The 13,417-nt window shown below is 37.4% G+C and overlaps 1 protein-coding gene across 1 annotated transcript; it reads right to left on the reverse strand.

Annotated features, from left to right (window-relative positions):
* Nucleotides 1-803: 803 nt before the first annotated feature.
* On the reverse strand, nt 804-13,359 carry vps37ba (VPS37B subunit of ESCRT-I a). Its single transcript, XM_079608080.1, has 4 exons — nt 13,121-13,359; nt 8,403-8,574; nt 3,509-3,591; nt 804-3,372 (listed from the first exon to the last, which is right to left on the reverse strand). Exons 1-4 carry the CDS (start codon nt 13,346-13,348, stop codon nt 2,881-2,883), a joined length of 975 nt encoding a protein of 324 aa, XP_079464206.1. The 5' UTR covers nt 13,349-13,359; the 3' UTR covers nt 804-2,880.
* Between the last annotated feature and the right edge of the window lie 58 nt (nt 13,360-13,417).

The following is a 13,417-nucleotide window of genomic DNA, read 5'->3' on the forward strand; positions in this document are numbered from 1 at the left end:
GTGCTGCAAGCTTCAGGCCATGAATAGGCAACAAATTGTCAAACATGAATTCCGTTTTGTGTCAAAGGTAATTTAAAGTGGTTTCTGTAGTGATGATCACTATGCATTATTGCAGGGGTTCTCAAACCGTTGTACCACAGAAAAATATTTGAAGTGTTCATCTCTGATATGCTTTCAACTTAAAATTAAATATTTTCTACAAAATATTTTAACAGTTTGTTTCAGTATAATGACAATGTGAATTATTTAATTTAGCTGTCTTATATTACATTTAATATTTTCCTCACACAGTATGAATTGACTTTCATACATAAAATATACAGCAGCCTTTATGTTTATCAACAACATAAACTCACAAGAATCAGAAGTTCAGTGTTGGCTAAAGCTGTGAATTCTAAAATCATGGAATGCTTCTCACCATTGTTTGGCATTCAACCACCAGTAAACCTATATGCATAATGGTTACTAAATATAGTTAGAAACACTACATTTATTGTGTAAAATCAATGGGCCTCTTGGGCTGCAATTTACATTATCATTAATGTAAAAATAATTCATTTAGTCATTTTATGTTAATAAAACAAATGAGACAAGCAGCTTTGTCATAATTGCAGTCAAAATACCAAAGATGTCAAAGGTTAAGAACCACTGCTTTAGAGGAAATATGACAATGTATGGTGTACTTGCATCCACAAGGGGGAGTCAAATTCTTTGTTAGGGGCCATCAGATTTATCCATAGAGCTATATGGTCTCTTCATCAAATAAAAATAATGTAACATTCATTCCTGAATAAAATGCATGAAAAGGTTAAACTCACAGAACAGTGATGTGATATCGTTTATTATCTTTAAAATAGAGATGTCAGTTCCATTTCCAATGTCTACCTCTTTCAATAGACAATGCCTAACACAATAGTCTGCGAATTTTACATTAGGAAAGTAAAAAAACACTTTTATATTGCCAGCAAAAGCATACAGCCAAGTTACCTTTTGCAAACCAAGCAATCATTATCATTATTTCTAAGACAAAGCAAGACCATGTCTATACATACAAACAAAAAAACAATTCTCAAGGGTGGAAACTGGGTTTTCCAGATGCTTGGCAAGCCTGTCATTGTACATAATGGTTTTCACAGATATTTAGTCAATGTCTAGACATAACACAGCCCGATTCACGAGGAACCCAATTAATTCCACCTCTCGATCTGGTGCTCATCAGCATCAAGATAATAAAGCAGATACCCAACCCCAGTCTGACAAACACAGAGTGATTTAATTCAAACAGAGCCTGCAAACTAACATCATCTGGGTTCAGCTCATTAAATTAATGTAGCAGCACCGGTGATTAAAGAGAGGACTTCACACAAAAAATGTTTTCCTCTTCCTGTTTCTATCATGCCAACTTCCTGAATTTGAGGCAACGTAATTATGGCTCTATACGTAAAACATATAAATTAGATATTTAGGTAAAGGACACTTGTAAGGATGTACCTGTGTAAACAGCATATATTTATATACATATTAATAAAAGGTGTATTCTGGGCATAAAGTAATTTGCTATAGAACGGAAAGGCAAAGAGGAATATGTAGCACAAAACACTCCTCACCACAGTGAACATCATAGGCACTAAGTGACTATTTGAGACACGTGAACATACCGGAAAAAACACAACATACTACTAAAAACAGATCCAGGGTGAAAACAAGTCCAATTTGTCCAGTAAAGTTACTTAAGAGGGAAAAAAAGGTTAAAATAAATGTAGCTATATTAGTTAAACATATTAAATATCACTTAATATGAGGGTTTATGGAAAAGGAAGCACATCTCCAATGAACATCTTTACACCAGATGGCAAAAATAAACAAGAAGGATTATGGTGTCCGATATAAACATTAAAATGGTAAATTATGCATAGAGCATCAGTTTAAGTATGCGTGGTAATGACAGTACAAGCAAATATGCTTCAGAAATGTTCACACTTACATGATGAAAAAGAACTCCTTTGAGCATTTTTTTTTTCCATGACACTACCGTTCACTCTCACTTTGTACAAATTCTAGCCAACAAGCCCCCTACATCAGCACGAATTTGCTCGTATCAGAGACACATAAGGCATTTTGGTCCTCTCTCCATTGTAGCAGTAGCTCTGATCAGCCAATCTTATCCAAAACATTCGTACCAAATTTTCACCCACATTTAACCCAAAACCTCTATTAAATCACACTGGTTTACTGCTACCAGCCCAAAACTAGATCCACTGAAAAACAAATAACATCTTTGGCTGCAGGTCTGAGAAAACCTGGAGAGCAAAACAATGTTTTTGAATCTTTCACCTAATAAAATCAGCACAGTCTCAGTCCCCTCAACATAGGGGTCTCAGTCTGTTTGCATAGGCATTACCTTTTTGTTAAAGCAGCTTTTGCAGGTATGAAATGTCTGAAGAGTGGTTGAACTGACATATTAGCATGATCTTGACAACGCAAACAGAATCGAACACATCAAACCTTGGCTCTTCAGAACTGTCCAGCTGGCCTAACTGAAGCCCTGTTCTTGAACTTTGAATATGTATGGGAGCACCTGAGGCTCACGTAAAATATCTTTACTTGATCTAACGCTGCTGAAGAGGGCGGAACGGGAACAGTACGACTCCATAACCAGCCATGACTAATCAAATACAAAAGTAGTCTAAAGTGCAAATTGAAGATCCTGTTGCAGATGCCCCATTGAATGCAGAAAAGTCTTGTTCATTTTACACATGACAAGACTCCCATCTTGGCGCACGATATTTTATAACATGCAGCTTTAAGGAGCAACAAACGGCTTGAATGAATGTCCAGTGTGCACTTTGTTTCTCATCCACAGACTGTAATATCCCATGCTCACTGCATGATGAAGCCTGGCTGGGGGGCCATGCGTGGAGGGGGTCTCTGGGGCACGGGTGGGGGGTATTGCTGCATGTACATGCTGGGGTATCCCTGGTTAAGAATGAGTGGTGCGTTTCCAACTCTGGGGGGAATAGGGGGGTATGGAGTAGTGGGAGAGAACGGAGATGTAGGAGAGTAGGAGACGGCTGTGGCGGGCTGGACAGCAGGAGTTTGAGTGACTTTAACAGGGGGAAGAGGAGGAGCCCGGCGGGGCAACGGCATAAGGGAACCATTGACCTCTCTATGGAGAACAGCTGGCCAGGAGGGAAGGTCCTGAGAGCGAAAGGGCTGAGGTGTAGCCGGAGCCATGTGGTGTCCTTTCAGCACCATTTCTTGGAGCTTCTCTATCTTGACTCTCCGCAGGTGTGCCAGCTTCCTCTTACTCTGATACTCATCAATGAATGTGTCCAGGGGGGCTGCACCATCGAGGAACGAATCGGCCATGTTCTGATTTGGAAAAAAAAGCAGAGAAAATAGCAATGATCATCATCTAATGAGTCCATCAGATGTTGAACAATCCCTAGCAGATAGCGTGCAACTTTAAAGAGTAAGTTTAATGAGTAAGATAAGGTGAGTGAGGTACCTCAGTTTCTTCCTCGATTTTGGCCCCTTCTGCTTGTAGGAGTGCAAGCAATGTGTCCAAAGGCATGTTTCCTGATATGTGGTCTGTGAGGGGACAGAAAAGAAAACTGTGTTATTTAGATGTCTGAAAAATTATTACAATTAAAAACTGCCTTCCTGTAGCTCAAGCAGTAGAGTAATGTGCTGGCAATGACGTGTTCAATTACCCAAAACCAAAAAAGTACAATGTAAATCACTTTGGATAAAAGCGTCTGCTAAATGCATCATTGTAAATGTAAGCAAGATATATATGATATTCAAGTGGTAATGCAAGGGAATATAGGAAAATGTTTTAATCTGATAAGGTATAAAACATGTTAGGGACATGTAAGGTCTGTTTTGAGGGAAAGCGGCACCTTTCGGCTTTACCGGTAGTCGTTGTGTAACATCAAAGGCTGCAAGATAAATCTGAAGACTTTGTGTGCGTGCCTTAAGTAAATTAGCAGAGGCATCGACAGGGTGTGTTTCACCTTTTAGCTCAGGAGCCGCAGCATCAGATTTCACTGACTGTACAACTCGATGAGTCTATCAGCGATTCTCAGAGGTCAACAGACGCTTGCGTCAGAAACCAATTTCAAGTATTATTTGATTAAATTACATAACTTTTTACATAACAGCCATTCATTAATCATTATCAAGAGAGAAATGTGTAATATTCTATACGTAACAGTTAAAGATAGCTCAAAACAAAGAGGAAAATTAATTTTACACGATTTAAAAATGGCAAAACTTATAATAATACAAATCATTACAAATGCATCAATATAAGCTTTGATTCGATCATAAATCAAAGCTGTCAGACATCACAAGCAACACTTTGATAGCTTGTGATTTATTAACTATGGCCACGTTTGACTATCAGTCCAGCTCCCTTCACTGATTTACATCTATTTACATGTATTTTCCTGGCAGGTGCAACTTACAAAAGTGTCATTGTGTGTTGTACTTCATGCTACAATGAAAAAATACCATCCATAATTCTAGATGTTTTCCAACCACTCAACAGGCCGCTCTTGCCATGTTCACCACATTACAACCGAACTACTAACTGGACCCTACCCAGTAATGCAGTTTCTTTACAAGTCGTATAAAATTAAACACTGTAGGCTGTCTTTTACCATTTATCAATAAAGCTCACAATTGCAGACACTAAACTATTGGTGCTTTTTGTTTTCCTGCCACTTAACACTGATTATTTAATGGAGTGATGAAAAAAAAAAATGAAAAAAAAAGAATTCTCCCATTAAAATAATCATCAATAAGGCAAAGGCCTTTTTCGGTCCTCTTTGTCTTTTCAATGACAATCTAATTAACTCACTGCTTGTTCTTAAACGATCAGCTGATACTGATGATTGACCTATACACTGTTAATCAAAACTGACCTCAGATCAGCTAAAAAACAGAAATATCTACTGCTATATCTAACAGAATCAAGCTGGCACAGACTTATCAGCCGTATGATTCAGTGTACATGCTTCAACAACAAACAGAAACCGACAGTAAACAACCTAAAACTGTTCCGACCTTGTATGAGGCACATGAAAACGGAGCAGGAAAGCAAGGGAGGGTAGAGCCTTTTAAATAGAGGCTTGTGTTTAAAACACTAACACAGACACTAATGTTCTATTAATGTGGGATATTATTTTGATCACATTAAGCGCTGGTTGAAACAGGCCCTGATGTTTTGGATGATTTAGAGACATGAAGGTAACAAAGACCCACTTTATTACTTTTGCTTTACTTACCATTTTAAACATAAATTGTAGAGCAAATAAACCCTCTGCCCAGAAGAAAACCGTTCTTACGTAAAATGTTTAGGCAGGATGTTCTTGTCAGTTTAGCTGTTCTCTTCAACTTCAGTCAGACTTTGGTGACATGCACATGCTAGAAGTGCATCTGGCTATGAGGAGCATACTACCATTCTACAATAGACATAGCATGGGCACAATATGCAAATGTTTTGGTATGCTTAAAATACCTAAATGACCCATTGCATTTGCCTAAATAAACATTATACAACAAAGCATACTGTGTGAAATACTGTATCACACAATGCAATGTTTTATTTCATTCCAAACATCCTGCAGATCATGAGACTGATATTAGTCTACAGCTAGCCCATTGAACTTACTTTGTGCTCTCTGCAAGTGTGTGAGAGAACAAAGAAAGACGGAAAATACTGTCTGTGTGTGTGTTTGTGTAAGCATTCGACTTCTCCTCTCCAACTCCTGTTTCTGACATTGCTCAGGGCACAAAGCCACACTGTTACTCCAGAGCACCACCGCAGCATCAGAATGGGCCGTCACGCTGAAACACCCCACATAGCTGCTCTGTTGTCATGGTGTGGCTTTCGGGAATAGTGGTGGCAGCGAGTTAATGTACACACAGGAACCTCACCACACAATTTAGCCTGATAACTAGGGCTTTTGTTTATCTGGGTCAAGAGAACGGCTGACTAGCCAGCCTGCCGGCAACCTTGTCCAGATGCTCTGGCACTGATGCTGCTGCTGTTGCTGCTGAGCCAGTAAATCCTTATCTGGGGCATAACCAACCGCCCCAGCCTGGCAAAGTGGGTAACCTACATTTCAACAAAGCCACTATATTTCTCTTCATCTGTATACAGATGACAGTAAACCATGTTTATTTATCTGCCAAAATAACAAAAAAGAGCTGGACCTCAAAGGGGGCAAACATCTAATGTGAGGGGCTGGAAGTGAAAAGTGAGGGGTTTCACAGTGAAAACTCAATACTGCTACACCAAGGCTCAGCCACATCTTTATAAAAAATTATATATGTATATATATTTTTATATGTATGTATGCATGTATATATGTATGTATATATTCTTTTTTTTGCCTTTTGATTACATTTAATATACAAATTTGTGTTTATCGATCTATTACAGCAGGTGTAGGGTACAGAATACAGTATGCTTCACATATCTCTAAATGACCAATAAAAAGTTGTGAAATCATCTGATTGGCAACCCTGAATGTGGGCCCTTAGCCCTGTATTATTATTGTCTAAACCGTATTATGAATGACATTTGACAAATTGTTTTGTTCATTTTTTGGATAAAAGCATGTAGCCTAATAAATGTTAAAATAATGATGATAATAATTATTATTATTTGCGTACACGAACCCCAAAAGTTAGGTGACTGTAAATGTGCAAAAACTGTTTCCATTCCATTTTGCGAAATATTCCATTTCTGGCAGGTGAAATACTGCATTATAATGGTTGTATTGGCATTCTAAAGATATTTTAAAGAGGTAAAAAGTACTAGGTGAGTTATAATCAGACAAATATAATTCTTCTGAAGGAAATCAACTAATTTCAGGGTAGAAATAACCTTTCAATCAATTAGAGGCTTTAATCACTATTACCACGGACATAAGCTGATGTTTATTCGCACGTTATGTCTGTTTGATCCACATAAAAGCAGCTGCTGTAGCCGTAAAGAGACTGGGCGATACAGCTTTAAAACGCTGTGCGCGCTCCCGCGGACAGCAATACATTTTCGGCGGACCATCACTTTTCGGCACGACACCGGTCTCGTGAAGTTTCATCTTTTTCTTTTCTGCAATACAGTGCCAAATTAACATAGCCTGGTGAGACAATGACTTTCCTTTACAATAGGCCTAACTTTATCAAGGTAAACGTTTCCCCCCTGACGCTAGACGTACGTCCAGGAGTGGAGAGGAGTGACAAAATTACGGTAGGACTGTGCAAACAAAGTATCTGTCTAGCATTGCCATGTCAGTGTATTGATTCATTGTCCCTTCATAGTTTGCAAGAGACATTTAATAAACTGAGCGTATTTAATAAACTGAGACGTAGGCTATTTAATAAACTGAGCGTAGCCTATTCATCTGTCAATATGAAACGCGACTTGGCCATTCTAATTAATGATCGGAAGAACGCGTATCGACCACCGTTACTGTAAAATATGCACGCATGTCCATATAAACTCGACTTTGGTCAAATGTGGATTATATCATTACACTGGCAAGAATATGGTTACATTTAAAGATGCCGTACCAAGTATGACAACGCTGCGTTCAACTGCTTTTGAAATTACGGTGTTTTTTTCACTCCTTAAAAAAAGTAACCGTTTTGGACATACGTGAGTTTCATCGGGCAGCGACGATATATATATATATACATACTAACTTCAACACTTCAGTTCCAGTATACACCATATTTCAAAACCCAAGCCAGCTGACATTGAGTGTACAGATGGTAAAATGAAATGAGTGTTAGTATGCTGTTTGGAATCAGCTACCAGGCAACCACTGCGTCACAAAGGGTAATCAGTGACAGCGTTATATTCATGATACCAGCACACACCGTGCAGAAGGGTGTGGAGGGACACTGAAAACCAGTCCCTGTTCTCTTTAATGTCACAGATCTTTCTCAGATGTGACAGTCATCTGCTACCGTTTAGTTCTGCCTTCCTTTTCCATAAGGAAGAGAAATATAGGGGGAAGTGATGGACCGAGACTAACAGTTTGTGAAAATGACATGTAAAACCTGAAAAACAGGCCTTTCAAGGAGTATCTTATAGCTGGAAAAGATGACTAAGTTCATATGTTCACATACCACAACAACAACACTGAGTTAAAGCCCAGAGGGATGCTTCAAACATTTACATTGTCTCCATTGCCGCTTTTCAAATTTACATATGGTAAAAATAGTCCCAGGCACATAAAGGACATTTTAACCACAATATAATATAACATGAAAAACTAAGACGGTGTGCGAGTAAAAGTCGAGCTGTGTAATTGTGAGGGACATACAATACACAGAAAGACAGAGAGACAAAAGGAAGTCTTGTTTTAATCGCAGTATTTTACCTAGAGTGGAGTTGCGCAGCTGATAGGCCTCAAACAGGTCCTGTAGGCTCCGGTAACGTCTGGTAAGCTCGTTCTTTTGATGGTCAAGCATGGGTTGAAGTGTAAGGTTCTCCTCAGCCAGAAGACGGTTACTAGCCAGGGTCATCTCCTTGTTCTGTTGTATTCCTTTAATCTGAGAACACACAAAGAACAAATTAATTCAATAAAAGTTACATATAAATTGAAATACTCAACCATTTGATACTCAAGTTTGGGGTCAGTACATGTTTTTTTTTTTTTTATGTAATAATTTTATTCAGCAGGGACACATTACATTGATCAAAATTGACCTAAAGACTTTTAGGCCTACATTGTTACACAAAATATTTCAAATAAATGTTATTGATGCTATTAATCAAAGAATCCGGAAAATGATATTTTTCCACAAAAGTATTAAGCAGCACAACATTGATAATAATAAGTAATGTTTCTTGAGCACCAAATCAGCATATTACAATGATTTCTGAAGGATCATGTGACTGACTGAAGACTAGAGTAATGCCTGCTGAAAATTCAGCTTTGCCATTACAGGAATAAATTACACATTAAAATATATTTAAATAGATAGGCTAAGTTATTTCAAATAGTCATTTATTATAATATAATTATTATTATAATATATTATAATATAATTTTTTGTATCAAATAAATACCGGTAGTCTTAAGTGAGCATAAGAGACTACTTTCAAAAACATTTTACAGAACGCAAACTTTTAGTATAAATTAATAGACAATCATAAAGTAATACAGAAAGAGAATGTATTGTATCATGCCTTTTGAAAGGAAAACAAAAACAGTTGCAGTCACTGTAGTCTGTAACGAGAGTAAATATTTTCACTTGGCTGTTCATAAATCTCTCGCAGCATCATGTTGCAGCTTCAAGTGACAGAGTGAACTGTCAGGATACATTTCAAGATAAGTGTAAATAACATGGTATGTGGACAGTGGAAAATTAAGATTAAATCTATGACCTATCCATTACTTTAAAAACTCAGGGGCGGTTTCCTCATTAGGGCGATTGGGCAACGCCCCACCAATGTGTGAATGGGACTTTTTCAATCACATTCACATTCAACCACAGAATTACACTAGCAGTGACTGTTGTTCTGCCTCTGGTTATAGTCCAATCAGTGTCCAACTCCAAGTCACGTTCTGTGGAGTACCGCCTCTTTTTGGGCGATTTCACTCTGGCCGAGAATCGCCCTGGGTGTTCCCATACATAGACTTTCATACAAAGATTTTTTTTTTCGAACTGCAGGCACTGCAATGCATTCTCTGTGGGTTCCGGGAGGGCTCGCCCTAATGTGCTTTCGTCATCATTCGTAAACTTCACTTGTGCAGCGATTGGTGGAAACAAATATACCTCCATTAATAATATTTAAGCTGACGTGACATCCAATAATTTCCTCAGTGCATAACTTACAGTACATTCCACGGACATATTCTCTATCTGTAAATGTTAGAAAGTTAAGCAAATATTTCCATTTGCTGTCAGGAGTGGACAAGCTTGAAGCTTCTGTAGGCTAAACTTCCGTGAACTAGCGCCACCGTGCATGCGCGCCGAACAGACGGAGCGCAATCGGATAGAAGCACAATAATTCGGACTAAAATATACATTAACACTAAATGATAACTTACTAAAATATGTGTTGTTGAATATTTGCTGTTGTTGGTGAACATAAATGTGCTAAAGAATTCCAAACCTACAAGTGTATTTTTATGATAGTAGTTTTGTTTTTATTTATTTTCATTTTAACTTTATTTAATTTAAATTGAACTACTTCTTTAAAAAGCATTATTTTGTTTTTAGATTGTAATGTTAGAATCTTATGTGATTTGACTCAATTTTTTGGATAGACTGCAAGGTAGATAGACTGCAAGGTTACATTCACTATGTTTTATAGCCTTCAATATGAACATTGTTTGTAGGACAAAATTGATCAGGATATGATTTTTTATATATATATAAAAAAAAAAGTAAATACTGAGATTATACCATACATCGCCATTTAGCCCAACAATTCAAATTTCTTTAGCAATTGGCTATTGCCCAATACCTTATAGCATGCTTTAAATGCTGAATTTTCATTTTTTAGCTTAGCAGTAGGCTAATGATACATTATTATCACTGTTAAATGTTTATTTAACAATTACCCTACATTCAGTCCTGTATTAATAATTCTGTTTGTTTGTTTGCACGATACAAGTCATTTTATTTCATAACTACAAATAGTTATTTTTGCTTTAAATGCCTAAACATGGCCTACTGACCCAATGCGTAAAAGAGCTTGAATGTAAAAGATACGAAAAAGTCCATACATTTACCCGCCCATAGACCCTCCCCTCAAAGAAATCAGGACAGGAGTGGTTGAAAATGGACAAATGAGATGGGATTTTAAAAAACAGGTGTAAACGGGTATGTGCCTCCCTCGTATAAATTAGTATGCATGCATATAAAAGAGATTCACCACCACTGAGAATCAGTTAAGAGGCTTAAAATTATTTATGCAGAAATTGATTAGAAATAGAATCAGCAGGCTTTTGATATTTAGGTCACTCCGCCTTGTATACTGGATGCCCATAACGTCCTTACTACTGCAACAGAAGTTATGGCCCAAAAGCATAAATAAAAAGAGGGGTCAGTGGCAAAAGGTACACATCATAGAATCACACAATACAAAAAAAGTTGTATTCCATTTCCAAGAATCTCTAAAAAAACAACAACACGATTATTGCAACATGCCACCTCTGGTGACTCAAGACACTATGACTGGCATTAGGAACATTTAACAGTATTTAACTGTCATGACTCCTCCCTTTTCAACAGGAGCACTTCTGCAGTTTCAGTTTAGGTATCATGTGTCAGAGAGTGCATAACAGGAAGAAGTGACAGATTTCACGTTTCTCAAACACCTGCCTATGTCAGCTGGCAGGTTAGAAAGCATTTGTTCTTCTGAGATTTTACACAGCCCCTGCCAGGATGTCCTACATATTACGTGGTTGGGATAAAAATGAAATACCCAAACAAGCACTCAAAATAAACAGTTAGAGAAACTGTTCTTTATACATCAAAGAAAGCAGAAATCATCTGTTAACATTAAGTAGATGGTGACAGATAATACCGAAACCAATTTTCCAGTTAATACACAAATCCTAGCTTGTGAAATACAAATTATTGCTCTTCACTGATTACATAATGCTAGTCCTTTCCAAATCTGACTAAAGGGAGGTATTCATCACATTAAACTAACACAGCATTCTAAAAGACATGTCGACCCATATGAATCTGCAGCCATTGTATTCATATGGCAGATAATAATGTTCTACATAATATGAATTGTTACTATATTTGGCTTCTGGAGCACCATTCCAGTAACCCATTTGTCTCAGTCAAGTGAAAGCCAAGATTTTATTATTATTATTTTATTCTTTTAAGAATGCTTAGGCTAGTTTTAAGAAAGGTATTTATTTAAAAAGCAATAGATAAATTATTAAGAGAGTCCTTTATAAATAACTTCTCTGGCCAGGTAAATAAAAACATAACCTTTTATAGCACCAAGTTACAGTGTTGCCAGATCAAACATCCTCTTGTGACACATACTGAGTCAAGGTTGACATCCTTCCATGAATTGGAAGGTCAAATCAACTCAAAGCTGTGAACATGTCAAGAATACTATCCAATTGAGAATATGCAAACACAAGTGAGCAAACTTTGAACTTACACAGCGAGTCAGAGTCAGAGACCTGGTACTGATACTGTGTGCATTGGCAGTGCTTAGTGTGATGCGAATACATTTATGGTGCATTAACAATTATAATTGACATGATGAAACTGATTAAAAATACAATAAATATGGTTAAGACACAGTGTAACGTAGGCCTACATGCTACATTGCCACAGACTTTTCCTTTATAATTAAAATCACCAGGGACTTAGATTGATTTAAAAAGGGGAACAAGCACATCATACACCTTGCCTATAAGAAACATACAAAACATGCACTACAGAACTGTACTAAATGGTATTTTTATAAAAACAATAGGAAAAATATAAATGACACCAAAATACTAATGTATTATTAATTGCAGTAAATATGACGGCAAACTATGGCTTTGCATTATACAAATTGGTAAGTAGTACAAACATATGCTATGATCAGTTAATGACAGGGTTTCTTCCATGACATGAATGACGTTTCCATAAAAACATAAATGAAATGCTACTACAAATAAAAACAGAAATACACAAGTTGCAAAAGAGGATCACGAGAAAATGACTTTCTGATGGGAGATATAACAACAAAGCAGAGACTATATAGAGGATATGTATGTTCCTAACTCAATGACATTATTATACGGTAGGTTGAACCGTTTCTGCTACCGTGACAAGGTGACTTTGTCTTATTGAAAATGTATTGTTTAACGGATGACATCATAACACTTTGTCATAGTCCGCGACGTCAAAAACATACCAAATTGAAATCACGCGCTGAAACGTTCAAATGTAAATAGTTCCTAGTGTAAAGACGTCGTAATTATAAAACAAATAATTTAAAAGTATAGAAATAAACACGCCCTACGATGCAGCAGAACCATTGTATAAAATGGTGCTGTTCCAGATTACAAATCAACTCGCCGCGGTAACTTCGCGACGGTCTTCACGAGAAAAATAAACTTACCTCTTCCGAATCGTCGATAAATTTGTTGAGCTTCTCGTCATCTTCGAGCAGTTCGTTTAACTGAGTTAAAGTGTAAGAACTCAACTTGTTTTCAAAGCCAGCCATGTCTGGCACAGCGGTGTCTTTCACACTTCGAACTCTCCGTCTCCTGCGGTGGGACTGGGCAAAGCTGCTGTTATTTTCAGCCGGAAGACGACAGGAGGAGATGCGTGACGTCAACCGGCACATCACCGCAAGGTCTCGAGAACTTGATGCGCAGAAACTTTTGAATTATAATGGCATTACTAAACCTTAAAG

This window comes from Phoxinus phoxinus (assembly GCF_949152265.1).
Source record: "Phoxinus phoxinus genome assembly, chromosome: 3".
Lineage (NCBI taxonomy): Eukaryota > Metazoa > Chordata > Actinopteri > Cypriniformes > Leuciscidae > Phoxinus > Phoxinus phoxinus.